The following is a 21,172-nucleotide window of genomic DNA, read 5'->3' as shown; positions in this document are numbered from 1 at the left end:
TGTAGAAGTTGCTGCCAGATGTGGGTGTGGGTCACTTTCAGGAGCTGCCCAAGATAGGTGCCACACCCTAACACTCTGCCCCAGCCTAGATCCTGCACGCACCCAAACTCTCTCCCAGAGTCTGCCATTGTCCCCCCTGCAACCCAACCCCATGCCCCAGCCCAGAGCCCACACCCAAACTGCCCTCCCAGGGTCTGCCCCCTGCCTCCCCTGCACCCCAATCCCCCGCCCCATCCCAGAACCTGCACCTCATGTACCCAAACTCCCTCCTAGAGCCTTAGGCAGAGGTTGGGGGGAGGGGAAGGGGCAGGACTTGGACCCTTTCTGGGCATCACCAAAAGTTATATAAACCTGGCAACCCTGAGCTGGAGCCCTAGTCACTGCACAACTCTCGCAGTCCAGGAGGGGACTCTGTGGGGCAGGGCTTTGCTGGGGCTTTATTTCTTCCTTTAATCATGGTGGAAGGGTGAACAGAGAGAAAATTTGTTCTTTTCTTTGCAGAACACACGCAGGCAGCTGGATTATTTCCAAGGCTGGAATAAAACCCAAGCTAGCACAGGATGGTTTTGATTCATCAATCTCTGGGTTATAGGCCCAACACATTGCTGCTGGGCCACTCTGCTGTAGGGGGAGGGGGCTTCCTGCAGGATGTATTTCCAGTGCAGTTCCCAAGCTGTGCCCTGGCGAGCTGTGCCCAGGGGATTTAGACGCTTTAGAGGCAGGTGATTGACACGGGCTGGGTCCCATCTCCAGCGCTGACCTGACACGTGCTCGCTGCATTCTCAGCCAGGGGCTCCTTGGTCCCATGGTTCAGCAGCACCAGCCCCTGCCCCTGCTTTTCTCCTGGGGAGACCCAGCCCCTCTCCTGCCTCCTCCGGGCTGAGGCGGGACCCCGCTTCCCTGCGTGTCCCAACCCCCCTGCGAGGGGCCCGGGGGCGGGGCCAGGCCCGGAGAGGAGCCGCCCCTTCCTGCCCCCGCCCCTGTGTGCGGCAGCGGGGCCATGGCCGGGGCCGGGAACGCAGCGCGGAGGCTGCTCCAGCCCTGCAGCCGGCGGGGCAGCGCGGTGGGGCTGGGGGCAGCGCGGGGCAGACACGCTCCTGCCGGGAGGGGCCGAGCCCGGCTGCCTGGTTCGCCCCCTGCCCGGGGGGGTCCCCGAGCCCCCCCGAGCTCCCTGCGGCCGGAGCGGGGCTGTGGGGGGCGAGTGTCCCGGGCGTGGCGGGGCGGAGCAGCCCCTGCTGCGGGGCCGGGGTGGCAGAGCCGGGGAGTGGCTGGGCCGGGAGCTGCAGGAGGGGCCCAGAGCGTGAGCTCGCTGCAGAGCTCGGAGCCCAGGCTGGGCCCAGGAGCCGGGGGGGGATCTAGGGTGTCAGAGCCAGGCGGAGGGGGGGCAGCAGCTGGGGGTGGGGACTGTGGGGCTGCTGGGAGTTTGGGGTGTGTGAGGTGGGTCAGGGCTGGGGGTTGGGGGATGTTTGAGGGGCTCCATGTTCAGATCTGGCCCTGCGGGAGCTTTGGGGGCTGGAGCTGGGAAAGTGGGAGAGTGTCTGAAGTTGGCTGCTTGGTATGTGGGTGAGGCCCCGGGGAGCTGGGGGTTGGGCTGCACCCCTGTCACTGCGGCCTGGGGCCCTGCGTTTCCTCTGGAAAAAGCTGCTCTCTGTTTCACCATCTCCTCTCAGTCTGAGTCCCAGGGACCCTGCACAAGTGTCTGCAGGGCAGGGCGGGCCCTAAAATCTGGCAGCTGGGAGGTCTGCAGCAGTTTCTAACCCTCCCTCCCCTGCTTCTTTCAGGAGGTACCACCAAAGTATCTGGACCCTCTGGGGAAAGAGAGAGAAGCAGCCAAAGCCAAGGAGGAGCAGCAAAGCGAGGAGCTGCTGGTAGGTGCCCAGAGCCCCCCGTCACTGAGCTTTGTCTGGCATAAGAATGACCTGGTGAATGCAGGGCCCACCCTGCCTGCCTCAGCCAGGGACCCTTCTGCACTGGAGCCCAGGGAGAGGGCAGGGTCAGACACAGGGGTAACATGATGCCCTGAGGATGCAGGAGGCTGCTTGGCAGGAGAGGGTCAGTCTATGTTAGTCCAGAGCCCCTGCCCATAGGCTGGCTGGATGTCACAGTGACCAGGGATCCTTTCTAGCTCCTGGGGGGGATGTGGAGGAAGGAGATGAAATGTGGGCTGCAGAGATGGAGGATTTGGCTCAGTGCAAGTTGATGAGGTTTTAGGGAGAAGTGTCCCTCCTGTTGGTGATGTACAGCTCACCCCGGCCCTGATCCCGCCTCCCTTCCTGGAATAAATGAACTTCCCATCACTCACTGCAAGAGATCTTATGTTCTGGTAAATAACTCTGCCAGCCACCCCAAGGCACATTTATGATTTCCCTAGGTACCGAGCAGATGAATGTCAGAGTTGATAAACGCAAAATAATACACATTGGAAAAGATAATATCAAGTGGACATAAAATGATGGGGTCTAAATTAGCTGTTACCGTTCAAGAAAGAGATTTTGGAGTCACTGTGGATAGTTGTCTGGAAACATCCACTCACTGTGCAGCGGCAGTCAAAAAACCAAACAGAATGTGGGGAATCATTAGGAAAAGGATAGACAATAAAACAGAAAATATCCTATTGCCTCTATATAAATCCATGGTACCTCCACACCTTCAATACTGTATGCAGATCTGTCACCTCATCTCAAAAACAAACAAACAAACAAACAAACAAACATTGGAATTGGAAAAGGTACAGAGAAGGCCAACAAAAATGAGGAAGGGTCCAGAACAGCTTCCGTATAAGGAGAGATTAATAAGACTGAGGCTATGGCTACACGCCGCAGCTTTTAGCGACATGGCTCTGCCGCTGCAGCCGTGCTGTTAACAGGCGCACAGTGTAGCTGCTGTTTGTCAGCAGGAGAGAAGTGCCAGTGTAGACAAAGTCTGAGACTGTTCAGCTTGGAAAAGAGATGACTAAAGAGGGAAGGGGGGATATAGTAGAGGTCTATAAAATCATGACTTGTGTAGCGAAAGTAAATAAGGAAGTGTTATTTACTCCTCATAACACAAGAACTAGAGGTCACCCAGTGAAATGAATAGGCAGCAGATTTAAAACAAACAAAAGGAAGTATTTCTTCACACAACAAATAATCAGCTTGTGGACCCCCTTGCCAGAGGATGTTGTGAAGGCCAAGACATTAAAAGAATTCAAAAAAGAACTAGATAAGTTCATGGAGGATAAGTCTATTAGTGGCTATTAGCCAGGATGGGCAGGGATGGTGTCCCTAGCCTCTGTTTGCCAGAAGCTGGGAATGGGCGGCAGGGGATGGATCACTTAATGATTCCCTGTTCTGTTCATTCCCTCTGGGGCACCTGGCATTGGCCACTGTCAGAAGACAGGGTATTGGGCTAGATGGACCTTTGGTCTGACCCAGTCTGGCCGTTCTTATGTTCTATGTTCCCGTGTTACTGAGCCGCCCTCTCACTGTTGCAGAAACAGACGGCAGCCGAGAGACAGAAGATCATCTGGGAGTGGCAGGAGCTGCGAGGGTTTCTGGAGGAGCAGGAGCAGCAGCTGCTGTCCCAGCTGGAAGAGATAGAGAGAGCCATTGTCCAGAGAAGGGATGAGGGCATCTGCAGCCTGTCCTGGGCGATTTCCCTGCTCAACGAGAGGGGAGGAGAGAAGGGGCAGCAGCCGCTGAGCCAACCCCTGCAGGTCAGGCTGTCATTGCAAGGATCATACGCAGTGTTTCCATAGATGCTTCTGAGCCCTGGACCCCAAAGCACTTTACAGAGTGGGATCAGGGGCATTATCCCTCTGGGACAAATGGGGAAAGTGAGGCAGAGGGAGGGGCAGAGCCCTGCCCAAGGTCACACAGTGAGTCTGGCAGCAGCGCCAGGGATGGGCCCTGGGAGTTCTGGATGCTGCAGCCCCAAGACCTTCTCCTGGAAATGACTCTCTGCATTTGCACTTGGAGGGTGAAATCCCCTTCCCCACCATGCTGAGGTCCCAAGACAGGCCCACGGCCCCTCTCACTGCAGGTTAATTAGTATAGTGGGTCCAGGGGCCTTCTGGGTCTCTCAGCACTGGGCAGAATTTGATTCTCAATGCAGAGAAATATCTTCTGCCTGTAAAGTGCCCAGGGAGAAGACTTCTGCAGTGGCGACCTGCCCGCAGGGATTGCTGGGGCTGCGTAGGGGAAAGTCCCTGGTGGGGGGCAACTGCTCTGGGAATGTAAACCTGAAATTCCCCTACTGCCCGAGACCTCAATGGTGACCCCTGCAGAGCAGGAGGCCTCTCCACCCAGGGACACTCCCCCTGACGGCCTCCTCTTTTTCTCCCTCTTTAGGATGCTGGGAGCACTGGGGGCAGGTAAGTCCTGAGCTCCATTTCGCACCCTCATGGGCCGTTAGGTTTGATAACTGCGCTGAATAGGAAGCTGCCTGCTGCCCTTGGAGCGTGTGATTCTGGCTCCCCTAGTGGCTGACTCGGATAGGAGAAGAGCCGGTTACTGTCTGATCGCTAATGAGGTCACAGCAGGGCTGCTAGACACAGGACCGATGAGACAGACCAGGCCTGTCTCCTGGACTGACGTGGCCACATCACGTATTCCGAGGGCGCAGAATCTCAGCTTTCATGCTTGTTAAAGTGAGTTGCTGGCCCCCAGCACCTCCCCAATGTAAACGGAGACAGTGTTGCCTTGCTGGGGCTGCCAGCAGCCTGAAGCCGTAGCTCAGAGAGCGTGAACTCTCCTGTCGCCTGTTAATGTCACCGGGACGTCAAATGAAATAGCAACACTTTGATATCAACATTCAACGTTTACTGGCTGATCACTCGAGCAGGTGGAACAGGGAAAGGGCAGGAGTGAAGCCTTTGTGGGGTGGGAATAGCGGGTTGCTGTAGTGAGGGAAGAACAGAGGAGAAGTTACAACAACAAGGAAGCAAGAGAGAAATGAAGAAAGGAGGGTGGGAAAGGCAGGGAAACAGAGGGAAGAACCAGTAGGGCCCTACAGGGTGTCCGGGAAGGGGCTGTTTTCCTCTTGAGTGACGGTGAGTGTGAAAGACAAAGTCTTGGCAAAATACTAAGAACTAAAATTTCATTTCCGATGCAAAGGGCAGATTCTCCCCTTGTTCCTTGTACGTGGGTGTCCCATGGAGAGCAGTGAGTGTTCTGCTGTGAGTGGAGCAGGGCACAGAGTCCTAACCTGATGCCCTGTCCCACTGACCATAATGGACAGGGCAATCTGGCCCTCTCTGCCAAATGAGCTGGACACCCCAGGACTACTGCTTCAGCTGAAGGGCTTGAGGGTTTTGGTGTTTAAGGACCCATGTTCATTCTCTGCTGGAGCCCTGAGCTCTCTCTGTGGCCACTGTCAGCATGTAGGACGTGCCCACTCTTTGGTTTGTGTCTCCTCCCTTTCCACATAATCCCAGTGCTGGTGCCCCTTGTTACTGCAGTAAACCAGCGTAGGGGATGGCTCTGCCCCCCACAGAACCAGAGCGTCCCTGAGAAAGCTCCTGAACAATGTCTCCGTTCCTTGCTCTAGTGTCTCCCCACTTCCCGTCTCTCTGGGTAGCACAGGGCTGAGGTGACTCAACATGACAACAACCATCTCAGACTAGAAAGCTCAGATCCAGGTGTCCTGAAGTTTGGGTGTTGCTTGGCTCAGGGTCTGGGGCTCAGGCCTATTTCTCACCCCTCCTTTCCCCAGCAGGGAGGATGGGATGTTTCGGAAGCCAGAGCCATCGTTTGCAGAGTAGGAGAAGAGACTAAGCGATTTCTCTCTGAAAAGTGCCATGCTGCAGGAGGCTCTGCTGGGATTCAAAGGTGAGTTGGAGTCTGTGGGTGGCGTCTCCTCTGGTTAGAGCAACCCTCGCCCTGAGGAGGAGTCAGGGACTCTAGTGATGTCGCTGATCCTCGGCTCCATCTCACAGCCCAGCTCAGCGAGTCGCCCTTCCCCATGGAGCAGCCCTGTGGGGCTGGCTCTATCTGCAGCGGCTGCGTTATCGGCCTCTGATCTCTGTCATCATCTCGTAGTTAACAGCAGTTCCATTAATAAGCAATGAGGATTTCTCCACGAATGTGAGGGCCTGAATTCTCACCTCTCCCATCTTCTCCTTCCCCTAGAGACGCTGCGACGGGGGCTGGGGAGCAACACAGGTACGTGTCTGTCTCTGACTGGCCATGGGGAGATTTCAGACCAAAAACCATGTTAATGACAGGGAATTGCAGCCTCCAGCACCTGGAAGCTATGTAACAATGGGAAGTGATGTTACTTTGTTCTTGCACCACTATATTTTCAACTGATTGTCTTAAATATTTTAGCTCATCAATGTCACATAAGCATTTAGAGTGTTTTGCAGGTTTTTTAGTACTCATTAATTTTTTTTGCCTTTGCTTTCTTTAATTATTGCATTTTTTACTGACTACATTCATTTTAAGAATTTTAATTTGCCGTTTTAATTGCAGTAATATTAATAGTGTCTTTAATTAAGTTTGCATAGTCTGATCTTAAAGCATTTTTGTAAAGACCACTAAGGTCTTTGACAACTTTTCCTGTGTTTGAGTGACTGCTTGACACTTTTTAAAAAAAAATACAAAGACTGAGCTTTTTTTTTTTTAAAACATATTTATTTGTAAGTTTGTTAGTGTAGTTAGAGTGTTTTGGCTTTTTAAAAAAAATATAGAGACTTTTTTTGTTGTAACTTTTTAAATTGGTACTGTATTCACTTTTTTAACTTGTAATTATTTTAGTGCACTATTTAGTTCTTGTGACAGGTTGTAGCTGATTTTTACACTTTAAATAAATAAAACAGCTGTTAGCATCTAATTTGGTTAAAATAGCAATTCAATGTGTATATATATATATTTGCATAACCTGCATTTCTTTAAGAACGCAACGTTTGTTTGGTTCTTTTAATTAACCTTTTGCTCTAAATTTTTTTATGCTTACATTATGCCTTAAATACATTTATAGTTCTTGGAATGATTTTATTCATTTAAGATTGAATCTTAATTTTTTTTCCCCCCAATACATTCCTAGCCATCCCGATGATGATTAATTTCTGGGAAACATCCTCAGCAGAATTATTTGAAGGTGTAGCACTGGAGAGTAAAGGCACAGAGGCAGTGGCTTGTGGGAAACAGGGTAAGTTTCATTACTAATCCTGCTCTTAAAAAGAGGGCTCTTTTTAGAAAACTAGTTTAACGTACAAGCACTGAGAGACTTTAAGAAAGTCACTAATCCCGGGAGCAATGGGTCTCTTTGGAACATATTTTAACTGACAAGCCCTTACAGCCTTTCTGAGAAACTATTGTCAAAATGAAGTGCAAATTAATGATCATGCATCATGAGGGGAAAGAGGAGGGAACACAAGTTAAAAATAATGAAAACAAAGCCTCTCAGAAAGGAAATGTAGCAGTGTTGCCATGTCAGGAGTGAAGTGGGAGATGATTGTCTGCCCCCGCCCCCCAATCTCTTTTTAAAAGTCCTAAAAGGAATAAAAGTGGGTGGCATAGTTAATTTTTTATTATTCTGTTTACTAATTTAATCCATGTGCCTAAGGCCAAATGTGGCCTAGGTAACTTTGTTTCCACGTTTTCTTGTTCACCAAGCATAGAGCTTAGTGCTGGCCCTGAACGACATCATTAGCCCCTCTTGTTTGGACTAATTGAATTTTCTGTCGTTGGTCGTCTTTCACCTGTGCATGGCCTTCATGGCTGAAAAGAATTTAACCTACTTTTCATCAACTTGTTGCTAGAGGGTATTGTAAGATCTTATGAAATTTTGTCTGATTTTTACAGTGAAGTAAGGCAGAGAGTTCAAAATGTGGGTGTTATTGGAATTAACAGTTCCCAGGGTTGGTCCATATATGCCATTGCTCTTGGCTCATTCATGCTTTGTCCGCGTACCATGTAGCACTCTCTTCCCATGTGTAGTCAATGCCAATACAAAAGAATGATCTAGGCTGGTGTTTCTCAGGTGGTGGTTTGCGACCCCCCGGGGGCTCAGGAAAGGCAGTCAGGAGGCTGTGATATATTGAGTGTTTCATTATGATCTAAAGCAAAGAAAATCTCACTCCCCCATTCCTGCACTCCCCTGTTCATTGTGGTCAAGTGTTCTCTGCCAGCCTCTTGAAATATACAAGTTATATATAGACTCAGCACGGATGCATGTTGTATTCTTACTTTTTAAATAAATGTACAGCAGTCAGAAAAAAATTGACTGCCAATAAGTGGTACTTGTTTACTTATTTGAGCAGTGAAATTAGGCAGTTTGCAGCTGTGCACAAGTAACCCTTTCATTGCCTGTATCCCAGCCAGCGAGACTGAAACCCCTGCAGTGGTTAGTAGAGATGGAGATGAGGCAGAAAATTTGGATCCAAACCGGCATTCATTGCTGTCAGCAATCGCAGGAGAGTAAAGGAACCCAGGGATCGTTGGTCACTAAGTCTTCCAGGCAGAGAGAGGGGAGAAGGGGAAACAGAAGTCAGAAAATGAAGGAGAAATAAGTGAGGGTGGGGGGCAGAGGTCACAAGCTCCCTAACCTGCCCATATCCAGTCATAGAGTCTTAAAGTGTAAGGCCAGAAGGGACCACTGGATCATCTGGTCTGACCTCCTGTCTAGCACTGGCTGCCAACACCCCCCAGCACCCACCCACTAAACCCAACAGCTGGAGTGAGACCAGTCTTGCAGCCCCCAGGATACTAGACTCTTACATGCCCCAGGCAGAGAATAGGAGGGACTGAGGTGCACCAATGCCCCAAACCCCTGCAGTGGCAGGTAAATGGTTCAGTGAGATATTTCTGGATAATCCTAGTGAGTGCCCCACACCCCACGCTGCAGAGGAAGATGAAATTCCTTCCCCATCTCACCTATAGTGTCAGTTAGACCCTGAGCATGGGAGCAAGAACCAGCCAGCCAAGCCCCTTAGAGAGAGAGAGAGACTGAATAATCAGTGCCACTTCACAGCCCTGGTCCACCCCGCCCAATATCCTGTCATCTTTTCTGGCCATTCCTGAAGTTTCAGAAGAAGGAGATTAAATAAACCCTCTCAAAATACATTGCGGGGGGAGGGAATCCCTTCCTGACCCCTACCAGTAGTGGCTGAAACCCTGAAGCACGAGGGTGAGGAACATAATACATAAAATGGAAGTGAGCCTCACTTAATGTTTCACTGTTTGTCTCTGTCTTCCATCGTAATATCACCAGCAAACTTCATTTTATTTCCCGTGCCAGCAAGGCAGACTTTGTCCTGTTCCTGCCTCTGCCTGGTCCCCACCGTTGAGAGAGTTGCCCTCAGGGTTTTAAAACTAGCACAGTGGGTTTAGTGCTAGTGGGAAGGGCTGGGGCTGGGCTGTGATAAAGTGATGGAATATTTTCCCAGCATGTGAGTCAGAAACATCTTGTTCAGGGAAAAGGCCAGGGAAAATCATGATGTGACAGGAACTAACTACTGAAATCTTCCCTGTCACCCTTCTCACCCTGACAGGCAGCAGAGTAACACCCACCTTTGGCTTCAGATTGTCCCAGCCTCCCACGGGACTTGGAAGGGAATTGGCTGTTGTGGAGTCAGTCCAGGTAGGGATTATTGCGGGGTTGCTAGTGGGTTCCTGGTGAGGGGAGAGGGGCAGGAAATACTGAGGGCCTGTGATCTTTGGGGGAGCTCAGTGTGGAGGTGGGATGGGGGCAGGAAATACCCAGGATGGAGAAAGGAAGGGGGACAAGGCATGTGACAAACTTGCTGGGAAACGTTTAACCCAAGTCCTGGATTCTGGGAACAGACCCATGGAGTCTGGGGGAGGAAATGACCCTATTTGTGGAATGGGGTTGTGTTGGGGTTGGGGGAACACTGGACAGCGCTGGGTACATGTATCAGATTCCCAGAGCAAGAATATGAACCTACTGGCCAGAGACTGCTAGGAAATTCGAAGGAGGGGGTGGGAGGTTACCCACCAGTGGGGCCTAGAGTAGATAATCCCTCCCCTTCTTTCCAGCTGCCGGCAATGGGAAGCCAGTTGGGATTCCTACTGGGGAGCCAACCCTGGAGCCTGCTGGGGGCCGCATCCCCCGCATCAGCCTCTGGCTTGTAGGTGTGTGACGAATGAGAAGACCCTTCCCCCTCTATCTGCTAGGAGAGGGAGGAGATCTCTAGCTCTTCTCCTGTTTTGTCTCCTATCTGCTCTGAGCAGGGTGGGGGTGAGACCTTGCTGACTCTCTCTCTCTCAGAGCATCCATTTGATTGGCTCCTCTCCCCCATGAATACTGGGGTTGTGAATGGGGCAGCAGGTTGTGAGTGAGGGGCTTTTGCTCTTTCAGGGGCCGGTGCCCTTCGACGAGGTGGCTGTGTATTTCACCAGGGAAGAGTGGGCTCTGCTGGACCCCCATCAAAGAGCCCTCTGCAGAGACGTCATGCAGGAGAACTATGAGACTGTGACCTCGCTGGGTAAGGATTCCTGTCCCCTCAGTTCTTAGAAGGGGAAATGAAGAGTTAAGGTTCACGCCAGCCCCACAATGCCACCTCTGATCTGCCCTGTCTCAGCAACAGCCCATTGAGAGCATTGAAATGGGGCAGACCATGTTCCTCAGGGTTCACATGCACCTCCCTTGATATCACAGTCACAGCTCTGCCAAGCTGCTCCAACTCCTCCCTCCACCATCCAGTTACAGCTACAGCTGACCCTGTTCAGGGAATATGGGAGGGGAGAAGATGATGGGGGAGCTAGTGCTTGTGGGGTGCCACAAGGTAGGGAAGGCTGAGTGTAGTGGGGGAAAGGGATAGGTATGTGGAAGACTAGAGGGAATCAGGGAGGGATGGGTACCATGGAAGGAAGAAGAGGTGAGGAATGAGCGACAGAATCTCCTGGGAGCACGGAGTGTGGAGGTTTGGGGGAGTGGGAGCCTGGGAATGGAGAAAAGGGGTGGAGGTCCCAGCAGTGGTGCTGTTGGAGCTGGGGGGATTGGGTAGGAGATCTGGGGTCCTTGGAAGTGGAAAAGACTGAGGATAGTGGGAAGGGGATGGGGAGTGGTTACTCCAAGGAGCAGGAAGGATCTGGTGGCAGTGGGAAGGGAAGGTTTCAGGGAGGCATATATTTGGGTCCCTCCACTGAGAATGCTTTTGCCATAGTCTCTAATGACCTCTCCCTAAGCAAAGCTCAGAACCAGTGCTCCACTCTTATTCTTCTTTACCCGTCAGCCACCTTTAATACCACTGACCATGGTCATTGTCTTGACATCTTGTCTGCTTCCTGGTTCTCCTCTTACCTCTGTAACCACTTCTTCAGTGTGTCCTTAGGAAGATCGTCCTCACCTCCACTCCACTTTTCTGTGGGGGTTCTACGGGGCTCAGTCCTTGGTCACTTCCTCTGCACTTTATCTCTAGGAAATCTCATCCCCAAACACAAATTCAGCTACTGTCCATATGCTGATGAATCACAGATCTACCGTTCTACTCCAGACCTGTCTCCGAATGTCCAAACTGAAATCTTCGCCTCCCTTTGATGACTCCTCGTGGATGGCTAGTCATCAGCTCAAGCTCAACAGCTGAAATGTTGATCACAGAGCTCTTAATCCCCCAAACCAGCCCCCCCCACCTCCTTTCTTGTTGTTCAGCCCAGAATTAGCTGATGAAATCTCAGAGCCTCTGGCAATATTTGCAAACTCAGATGACAGAAGAGGTCCCAGAAGCCTGGAGAAGGGTTAACATAGTGCCCATCTTTACAGAGGGGAAAAAGGAGGAGCTGGAGCCTAGTCAGCCTGACCTCAGTACCAGGGAAGCTACTAGAGCAATGTACAAAACATTCAATTTGTGAACACCTGGAGGATGAAGGGGTAATCGATAGCAGCGAGCATGGATTTACTGAGAACATAGCATGACAAACCAGCCTGATATTCTTCTTTGATAGGGTAACTGGTTTGGTGGCTAAAATAGACCTGGACTTCAAAAAGGCTTTTGACACAGTCCCATGAGTAAGCTGGAGAAATGCAGGTTCAACAGAACTCCCATTAAGTGGATATGTAATTGGTTACACAACCGCAAGCAAAGAATAACTATTATTGGAATGATGTCAGATTGGAGGGATTTCTCAAATGGGGTTTCACAGGGATCTGTTTTGTGTCTGTTGCTATTTAACGTCTTCATTAACGACCTGGAGGTAAGAATAGAGAACATACTGATCAAATTTGCAGATGACACAAAGCTGGGGGGGTTGTCAACACTTTGGAGGCTAGAGCAAAACTTCAAAGGGATTGTGATAAATTGGCAAACTGGGCTATAGACACCAATGAAATTGAACAAAGAGAAGTGTAAGGTGCTACAGTTGAGGAAGAAAAACCCAATGCATAAATACTGACTGGGGGATAACTGGCTTGGTAGCAGCACCACTAAGAAGGATCTGGGAGTTGTGACGGATCACAACCTCAACAGTGTGATGATGCTGCAAAAAGAAGCAAATGCATTAACAGAAGCATAGCATGCAAATCACGGATGGTGATAGTACTGCTCTGCTGAGCACTGGTTAGGCCTCAGAGTGACTCCTGGGTCCAGTTTTGGTCACCAGTGACTAGACAGGATGTAGAGAAACTGGAAAGAATCCAGAGGCAAGTGACAAAGATGATCAAAGGGTGGAACACAAACCAGTGAGCAAAGGCTGATGGAACTCGATGTGTTTACTTTGGAAAAAAGAGTTAATGGGGGGGGGGTATGACAGTGGTTTTCAAATACTCGAAAGGCTGTGTGAGCGTGTGTGGCTGTCCTTCCTGGTCTGTCTCAGGGCAGAGCTGCAAAGTTTTCAAGCCCAGGTCCTCAGGCAGGGTGGGGCAGCAAAAAATCAGGGGCTTTGCCCAGGGCACGCACTAAACAGTCTAGCGTCCTAGCTCGGTGGACGGTCGACCAACACAGGCCTCCTGGCCGAAGGTGGGATGGCAGAAGATAGGGGGACCCTGGCCCACCTGAGTCCGCCGGGTCCCAGTCCCGTGCCCTAGCAGTGGCAGTGTAATCCACCACTGGATTATAGGGGGATCCGCCCACAACACCCTTACTTAGTGTCAGGCCAACACTCAGCCAGACGATGGTCTAGTTTCCCTTGGCTACTTCCTACAATCCCCAGGGTTTGGTACCTCTGGCCTCCATTTCCCCAGGGTCGGTGTCTGTGGCAGCCCCATCAGCTCATTGGCACCTCGACTGGCTAGTGACCCTGGTGGCCGCCCCAGCAGGTCCTCAGTGTCTGTCTCCCTCGGCAGCTCCAGCCCTATTGCCTCTTGTCCTTTTGTCCTTCTGCTTCCTGTCCCGCCCCTCAGCTTCTGGAGGGGTGGAGGTGACTTTCCTGGCTCTGTAGCCCAACGGGCAGGTTGTGGTCCCTGCTACTCTTCCCTGCTTCAGGCTGCCATACAAAGGATGGTGAACAGTTCTTCTCTCTTGTCACAGAGGGCAGGACAAGAGGCAGTTCAAACTACGCACAGCAAATTTAGATTAAATCTCTTAGGTGCCACAAGTACTCCTGTTCTTTTATAAGATAAATCAAACCAGCCACAAAAGTAAACTCCTGTTTCACCACACTGGCTAACAAGAAAACATAAAGGCAGTTTTCTCAAGCATTCCAGTTCTTATATCACCACCAAAAACACTGGATTCAGAGATGAGTAGTTCTTTACAACCAGTGTCATTAAATAATAGTTTCTTCTGATCCCAAAGGGCCAGCCACTCCCAGGTGAATATACAACTTAAATCTCACCCAAAAATCATGCCAGTTCCAATCCTTTACTATCTAATATCTAAAGATTTACTCATAAAAAGAAAGAAAGGGGAGAGTTAAAATTGGCTAAGGGAATCAATTACATTCGTAATGGCAAAGTTCTTGGTTCAGGCTTGTAGCAGTGATGGAATAAACTGCAGGTTCAAATCAAGTCTCTGGAGTCCATCCACAGCTTGGATGGGTCATTCAGTCCTTTGCTCAGAGCTTCAGTGTGTAGCAAAGTTTCTCCGGAGGTAAGAAGCAGGATTGAAGATAAAATGGAGGTGTTTCCAGGGCTTTTTATAGCTTTTGACGTGTGAAGGGCATCCCATGGTTCTTACTGTGGAAAATTAGAGCCACAGGATGGAGTTTGGAGTCACATGGGCAAGTCACATGTTCATCGGTTTTGGGACCGATCTTATTTAACCTTTTTATTACTGACCTTGGCACAAAGAGCGGGAATGTGCTAATAAAGTTTGCGGATGACACGAAGCTGGGGGGTATTGCTAACACGGAGAAGGACAGGGATACTATTCAGGAAGATCTGAACCACCTTGTAAACTGGAGTAATAGAAATAGGATGAAATACAACAGTGAAAAGTGCAAGGTCATGCATTTAGGAATTAATAATAAGAATTTTGGATATACGTTGGGGGCGCATCAGTTGGAAGCGACGGAGGAGGAGAAGGACCTTGGGGTACTGGTTGATAGCAGGATGACTATGAGTCGCCAATGTGATACGGCTGTTAAAAAAGCAAATGCGATTTTGGGATGCATCAGGCGGGGTATTTCCTGCAAGGATAAGGAGGTGTTAGTACCGTTATATAAGGCGTTGGTGAGACCCCATCTGGAATACTGTGTGCAGTTCTGGTGTCCCATGTTCAAGAAGGATGAATTCAAACTGGAACAGGTTCAGAGACGGGCTACAAGGATGATCCGAGGAATGGAAAAACTGCCTTATGAAAGGAGACTCAAAGAGCTTGGCTTGTTTAGCCTGGCCAAAAGAAGGCTGAGGGGGGATATGCTCGCTCTATATAAATATATCAAGGGGATTAACATTAGGGAGGGAGAGGAATTATTTAAGTTTAGTACTAATGTAGACACGAGGACGAATGGGTATAAACTGGATATTAGGAAGTTTAGACTTGAAATTAGACGAAGGTTTCTGACCATTAGGGGAGTGAAGTTCTGGAATAGCCTTCCGAGGGAAGTAGTAGGGGCAAAAGACTTTCCTGGCTTTAAGACAAAGCTTGATAAGTATATGGAGGGGATGTTATGATAGGATCGTTAATTTGGGCAATTGATCTTGAATTACCACCAGACAGGTCTGCTCAATGGTCTGCGGGGAGATGTTGGATGTGATGGGTACTGAGTTGCTGCAGAGAATTCCTTCTTGGGTGCTAGCTGGTGACTCTTGCCCACATGCTCAGGGTTTAGCTGATCGCCATATTTGGGGTCGGGAAGGAATTTTCCTCCAGGGCGGATTGGCAGGTGCCCTGGAGGTTTTTCGCCTTCCCCTGCAGCGTGGGGCACGGGTCACTTGCTGGTGGTTTCTCTGCAGCTTGAGGTCTTCAAACCATTTTTGAGGATTTCAATAACTCGGTCCTGGGATAGGGGTTGTTATAAAAATGGATGAGTGGGGCTCTGTGGCCTGCCTTGTGCAGGAGGTCAGACTAGATGATCAGATTGGTCCCTTCTGACCTATGAGTCTATGAGTCTATGCCCCATTTCCCTCAGTCATTGCATGAAGCCATTAACTAGATTCCAGACAGCACATTTCCATGACAGTCCACTCAGTGTAGATGGGCTTCTCCCATGATTCACTGTCAACCAAGTGTGTCTTGATGAACCACTTAATTTGAACAGTCTCTCCAAGATGTGGTAGCTAGCTACCTTGTGGGTGTTACCCTGCTATGCTTATAAGAAGCACACGGGATCTTTTTCAGTGGAAAAGGCAATACACTGCATTTATTGAAGATACAACATTTAGCATATGCATTCAATCCCGCACCACATACACACATACTGTTCTGCCAGTCGATGTTATAGTTACCAGTCCAGATCAACCTAGTGGCCAGCTAGGTTGATCATGGGTAGGAGGAGCTGGGTTCTGTTGGTCATGACACAATGCTCTGGGGAAGTCTTGGCAGGATGAACCCAAAGTTTCATGGCAAGGCACCCTGATCATATAGTGATTTTCCTTCTTTGGGACCAATGAGTTTTGCACCATCATGTTGTAATCAATTGTTGTTTGACTAGTGCTTGTTTTCTTAAATTGTCCTTCTCATCCTTTATCTTGTTCTTTCTTCTAGTTCCTCAGGGAGTTGTCCCATGTTGGTTTTGATTACAGCTATCTTGTCCCCACTAATAGATGCCTGTCTCATCTTTAGAATCATCAGTCTGCCCTCCTCTGACATTTCAATAGGGGCATGTTGCAGCCTCCTGGCGCCCTTGTGTCTTTCTTCAGTTCCTTCCTCATACATCTGGTTCAGCGATAGCCTTCACACTTACCTCTTAACACACACATTCCTCATTCACACACAAAGCAGAATTAATTTACACACAACATTTTGAATGGGAACATCAAATTGCAATTCAAAAGAAAACAACCATGTCATTCTTTTACTTATTTTAAAATGCTAAACCTGCAACAAATTGGTGACCCTCAAAGGTCTGTTACTGCCTTGGAATCAGTCCAGACACAGATTCTGGCTGATGTAGCTCTGTCCGTTGGCCCATTAGCCCATTCCTTTCTGTTACTCAAAAAGGGTGGCTGGCAGGATATGATCAGATCATACACCAATACACTTGATGCATGCTACATAATTATTCATTATCCTTCATTCCAAATTATATAAAATACCAACCTAAAATCCCACTTCTACGTTTAGGGGAAGAGTTTGGGGGAGTTCAGTTCCTGATTTTTATTTGACCTCTCTCCAGCACTTGTTTTGGTTGGCCTTCCCTTTTCCATGCCTGTCTGAGGTTTCTGTCTCTTGTCACAGCAGGCGACGCAATGGTATGTGAGAAAGAGGAGCAGAATTCTCAACAGGAAAATGTTGAGCAAGTGGATAAACACAGAGAATTATCACAAAGATCGGAAAGGAATGTGTCCAGGAGTCATGAACAGGGAAACTCCTGTGAGATTCAGCACAGACCAGAAAGAGAGTGCGGAAACCAGCCAGGAGAGAAAGTGGGTAAATATATTTCCTGTTGGGGAACTCAGAAGGACCTCAAGGAAACCACAACCCAGCAGGAAATCCTCATGGGAAAGAGAAAAAATACATGCACTGATGGGAAAAACGTATGTGACTACTCAGCCCATATAAAGCATCAGAGAATCCACACAGGTGAGAAACCCTATGAATGCAGTGAGTGTGGGAAAACCTTCAAGCGCAGCTCGCATCTTATTACCCATGAGAGAATCCACACAGGGGAGAAGCCCTACAAATGCAGCGAGTTTGGGAAAACCTTCAATTACAGCTCAAACTTTATTAATCATCAGAGAATCCACACAGGGTAGAGGCCCTATAAATGCCGTGAATGTGGGAATATCTTCTCTTGGCGCTCAGCCCATTTTAGCAATCAGAGAATCTGCAGGGGAGATAAACATCATAAAAACCTCTAAGGCTATCACTACTTTTTTTCTTTAATATTTTTTCCTGATTCACACAGAATCCCTGGGCAATGGTCTGGAACTGCTCGCCACAAAGCCAGTCAGGACTTTGGGGTGCCTCCTCTCCCTTGGAGCAGACTGTTTTCAGGGCAAGGAGCTCACACGTCTTCAGCTCCTGGATCTCTCCTTAGAGCATTCAGCATCCTCTCCCCCTCCGTGCGCTTCCCACAATGAGACCGCCCCAGCGGGATCCTGGGGAAGTGACAGGGTCCTGCACCCCCACTTTGCAGTCAGACATGACTCAGCCAGCCAGTAAAACGAGGTTTATTTGATGACAGGAACACAGTCTAAAACAGAGCTTGTAGGTACAGTGAACGGGACCCCTCAGCTGGGTACATTCTGGGGGGCAGTGAGCCAGACCCCCACATCTGCACTTCACTCCTCGTCCCCAGCCTGCTCCAGACTGAAAACCCCCTCCAGCCCCTCCTCTTTTGCTCAGTTCCTTTCCCAGGCCAGGAGGTCACCTGACCTCTTTGTCTCCAACACCTTCAATTGGCACCTTTGCAGAGAAGGGGCCCAGGCCATCAGTTGCTAGGAGACAGAGTGTCAGGCATTTAGGTGCACTGGCCCTTTGCTCTGCTAGATACTTAAGAACTGCATAGGGGACTCTGAGGCATCAATACAGTATTCAGAGAAAACAAGAACATTCCTAGTTCGTCACACCCACGTAGTAACTTTTAAAGCTCCTTCAGCTTGTCCAGATGAGTGGCCCATTTTTTTCCTTTTGATGTTCGCCCTGATTTGAGGTTTACCCATTGATCCTTTCTATCAGCACAATTGTTCCATGAGTAACTTGAATCCCAGGAAACAGGGAGCATCACATTTATACCATTTCTCCTATTGCAAAGTTATTGTTAGAGTCACAATGACAAAGATTGTATCATTGCCAGTTGTCCTCACGTTGCTCTGGGTTTTGCTGAAGAGCAGTTATATTGGGCACTTTTCAGATTATATTTAAATGAAGAGGAACAGGGACAGGAAAAAAAGTGTTATTTCAGTCTCTGTGACACTGGAAGGATACGAGGTGACTCAGCGATTCCCTCCTTCTCCATCACTGCAGAACTGTTACGTTTTGTCTGTGCCATACAGAGTTTATTTTCATTCTATCCATCCACTTCTCCAAGTGTCATGTGATGAAGCATTCTCAGCTGTCTGTGCTTGGAGATGATGCTTTGACTTGTTTAATCCTATACCAGAGATGCTATAACTGGAGATGAAAGTTTCAAAGACCTGGAAGGGGAATTTAAATGGATCCCAAACATAGTGTGGTTATTTGGAGTTTAAATCCCAAGTTTCATCTGAATTATTTTGGAAAACTGAAAGTTGTCTTGTTTTTTGTTTTGTTAGTCATACAGGAAATGATGGCTAATCTTGAAAGATTAATTTGTTTTAATTTACCCCCTGTAGTGTAAGGAGTTCTAGTTGAAAACTTCACTCCAAAGGTTGAAGTGGGAGAATGTGTGTGAGAAAGAGTGTATAAGAGAATATTGGCCCAGTATAGATTTTAATTTTTGTGTTTTCAAATAGAACTTATTTTGCTTAGGTTCAAAGTCAATTTCTAGTAAAAGGAAAACTACTTGAGGAGATAAATTGTACAAGTTTTTATCCACTTAGACTGTAAGGGTCACTGTCTTCCCCACTTTTCTAATTTGCAAAGGAAAGGTTTGACATCTATAATAGGATGTGTGTATGTAGGAAAGCTGCACTTATCAACCATCAGTATGAAGGAAAAGGCTGAAGTCCATTACCTTTCAGCTCAATAAGCAATCTAAAGGCTGGTCTATGCTGAAAAGCTATGTTGACATAGCCACATCTCTCGGGGTGTGAAAAGTCCTCTCCACTGAGAGAGGTAGTTAATGTGACCCAGTATAGACAGTGTTAGGTTGTCAGAAGAATATTTCCAGTGTTTGAAGTGTAGACACAGCCTTAGACAGATTGATCCCCTATGGGAAGCAAGTCATGACATCAATTCCAATTTTGACCCATCTCCCTGTATGTGAGAAAGTTACTAGCATGGCGGGCTGAGACAGCTGTCCGATCACCTGGTTCCTCAACTGTAACTACAGCTCTTAGTATCCATCAATCCAAAGACTGAGAGAAATGGAGAGTTCCAACCATTGTAATTTTAGTATCTTATTGTTCGTCTCTCTGTTTTTTGTGATGGCCTTTCTATTATAGCAGGGTGTGACTGTATAGCTCAGAGCATGTGTGACAAAAGCTCATTGATGCCAATTGGCAAAGGGGTCACTGTTATTCACAAGCATCTCCTGTCTCAGACCTGACAAACTCACTACACCTAATACACTGCTTTTATGATATTTATCCAGGAAGCATAGCAGTGAGATCTCTACTGAAAGCTTGTAAATTATTGATACTCCTAAGCACTATGACAGGTGTGTATGAGTCATATTTAAGGAGTAATTTAAGAACATGGAAAATTATGCTCATGTGGTATTGTCATAGAATCATAGAATATCAGGGTTGGAAGGGACCTCAGGAGGTCATCTAGTCCAACCCTCTGTTCATGAAAGTGAGTCACCCCAGTCAAAGGTCTTGGTGGGGACAGCCCATTCAAGTGGGAGGGAATTGGCATCTGTCCCTTGCTAACCAGTTATGTGATGTATTGCTGCATTGTCAACCTTTGCATTGACCCAGAAAAGCCAATGGAAAACCATCAAAGACAAACTATAGACATCAAAACCCTGTGGAAGTGACGAGGCCAATATGAGAATGAGGAGATTGCCCTTTCTGTGAATAAAGACAAAAGACTGATTCAGTTCGTAACAGGGTGGAGAAAAACATTCTGGGTACATTCATCAAGGAGATTCCTAGTGATTAGTGGTGCTTCATGAAAGGCAGGGCCCTGGCTCCTAGGAACTAGCAATCAGTGAAATTGACTGAAGTGTGAGGTGAAAATCAATTTAAATAGGAAAGGTAACTATTAAAATATAGGTTGCATTTTCTGATTTTGTTTAGTTGGTAATAGTTGGTTTCCAGCACTCACATTTGTTTGTTTAAATCTCTGTCCCTTATTAAATTTTTTTTTGCTTGTTCAATAAATGTACTCAAGTGCTGTACAGTAGCCGTGGTCTACAGTAAAACTAGTAACCTGGGTTACTTCAGGAAGAGAGGATCTGGGAGTTCTCTGAGTATCTGGTGATCCGGGCTGGACCCCAGAGGGGGACACATTGAAGGAACTCGGGTTAGGGTGGCTGCTGTAGCTCAGAGGAGGGTGCTTGAGTTCCAGCAGGCTGATGAGTTTGGTCACTAACATCCAAATGCAAAACTCCCTCTTCCTCATGGCAGGTGGCAACAAGGAGACTCACAGCCCTCAGCACCCTAAGAAGGGTCACAATGTGTCTCTATGTTGATCTACCTGTCAAATTCACACAGGGAAAGCTTCCTAAAGCATAAAACTCTGCCCTAGGAAATCATGGAACATGTGCTCTTTGCTCTGTGAAAGCATGTAAAGAATCCAAGCACTGGAGGACAGGGTTTGGGTCCAGAGTGACCTAGACAAATTAGAGGATTGGGCCAAAAGAAATCTGAGGAAGTTCAACAAGGAGAAGTGCAGAGTCTTGTACATAGGATAGAAGAATCCCATGCACTGCCACAGACTGGGGACTGACTGAGTGAGTGGGGGTTGATAGCAGCCTTCAACTACCTGAAACAGCAGAATTGTGGGCTTTCTCCTTGCCACTTTTGCTGGGCTGGGCAGGCAGCCTGGAGGCCTTTCTAGAAGAGCATTGGGAACTGAGTTAGGAAAACCAATGTGAAAACCAGA

General features: G+C 48.4%; 2 protein-coding genes across 6 annotated transcripts in view; one reads left to right on the top strand and one right to left on the bottom strand.

Moving 5' to 3' along the window:
• Positions 1-21,172, bottom strand: part of LOC127046975 (uncharacterized) — a 117,421-nt gene that overhangs the window by 79,531 nt on the left and 16,718 nt on the right. The window lies entirely within an intron of this gene.
• On the top strand, positions 977-20,448 carry LOC127046873 (zinc finger protein 3-like). 5 transcript variants are annotated; one of them, XM_050944500.1, is made up of 7 exons: positions 4,329-4,351; positions 5,695-5,807; positions 6,108-6,140; positions 7,024-7,128; positions 9,473-9,561; positions 10,300-10,426; positions 16,718-20,448. In XM_050944500.1, the coding sequence occupies exons 2-7, from the start codon at positions 5,777-5,779 to the stop codon at positions 17,233-17,235; spliced, it is 903 nt and encodes a 300-aa protein (XP_050800457.1). In that variant the 5' UTR covers positions 4,329-4,351; positions 5,695-5,776; the 3' UTR covers positions 17,236-20,448. The 5 variants fall into 5 exon arrangements, 3 of the variants coding, with proteins under 3 accessions (XP_050800457.1, XP_050800468.1, XP_050800449.1); XM_050944511.1 differs by having other exon boundaries at positions 4,335-4,351; positions 5,692-5,807; positions 16,721-20,448; XM_050944492.1 differs by having other exon boundaries at positions 4,335-4,351; positions 5,692-5,807.

This window comes from Gopherus flavomarginatus, chromosome 1 (genome assembly GCF_025201925.1).
Source record: "Gopherus flavomarginatus isolate rGopFla2 chromosome 1, rGopFla2.mat.asm, whole genome shotgun sequence".
In the NCBI taxonomy this organism is placed as follows: Eukaryota; Metazoa; Chordata; order Testudines; family Testudinidae; genus Gopherus; species Gopherus flavomarginatus.
Note: the sequence above shows the minus strand (reverse complement) of the source record. Positions and strands in the feature narration are given on the sequence as shown.

Coding starts and splice junctions, on each gene's coding strand:
- LOC127046873 (XM_050944500.1), top strand. CDS start 5,777: ATGCTGCAGGAGGCTCTGCTGGGATTCAAAG. Junction 5,808..6,107: donor GGCTCTGCTGGGATTCAAAG/GTGAGTTGGAGT, acceptor TCCTTCCCCTAG/AGACGCTGCGACGGGGGCTG. Junction 7,129..9,472: donor AGTGGCTTGTGGGAAACAGG/GTAAGTTTCATT, acceptor TCACCCTGACAG/GCAGCAGAGTAACACCCACC.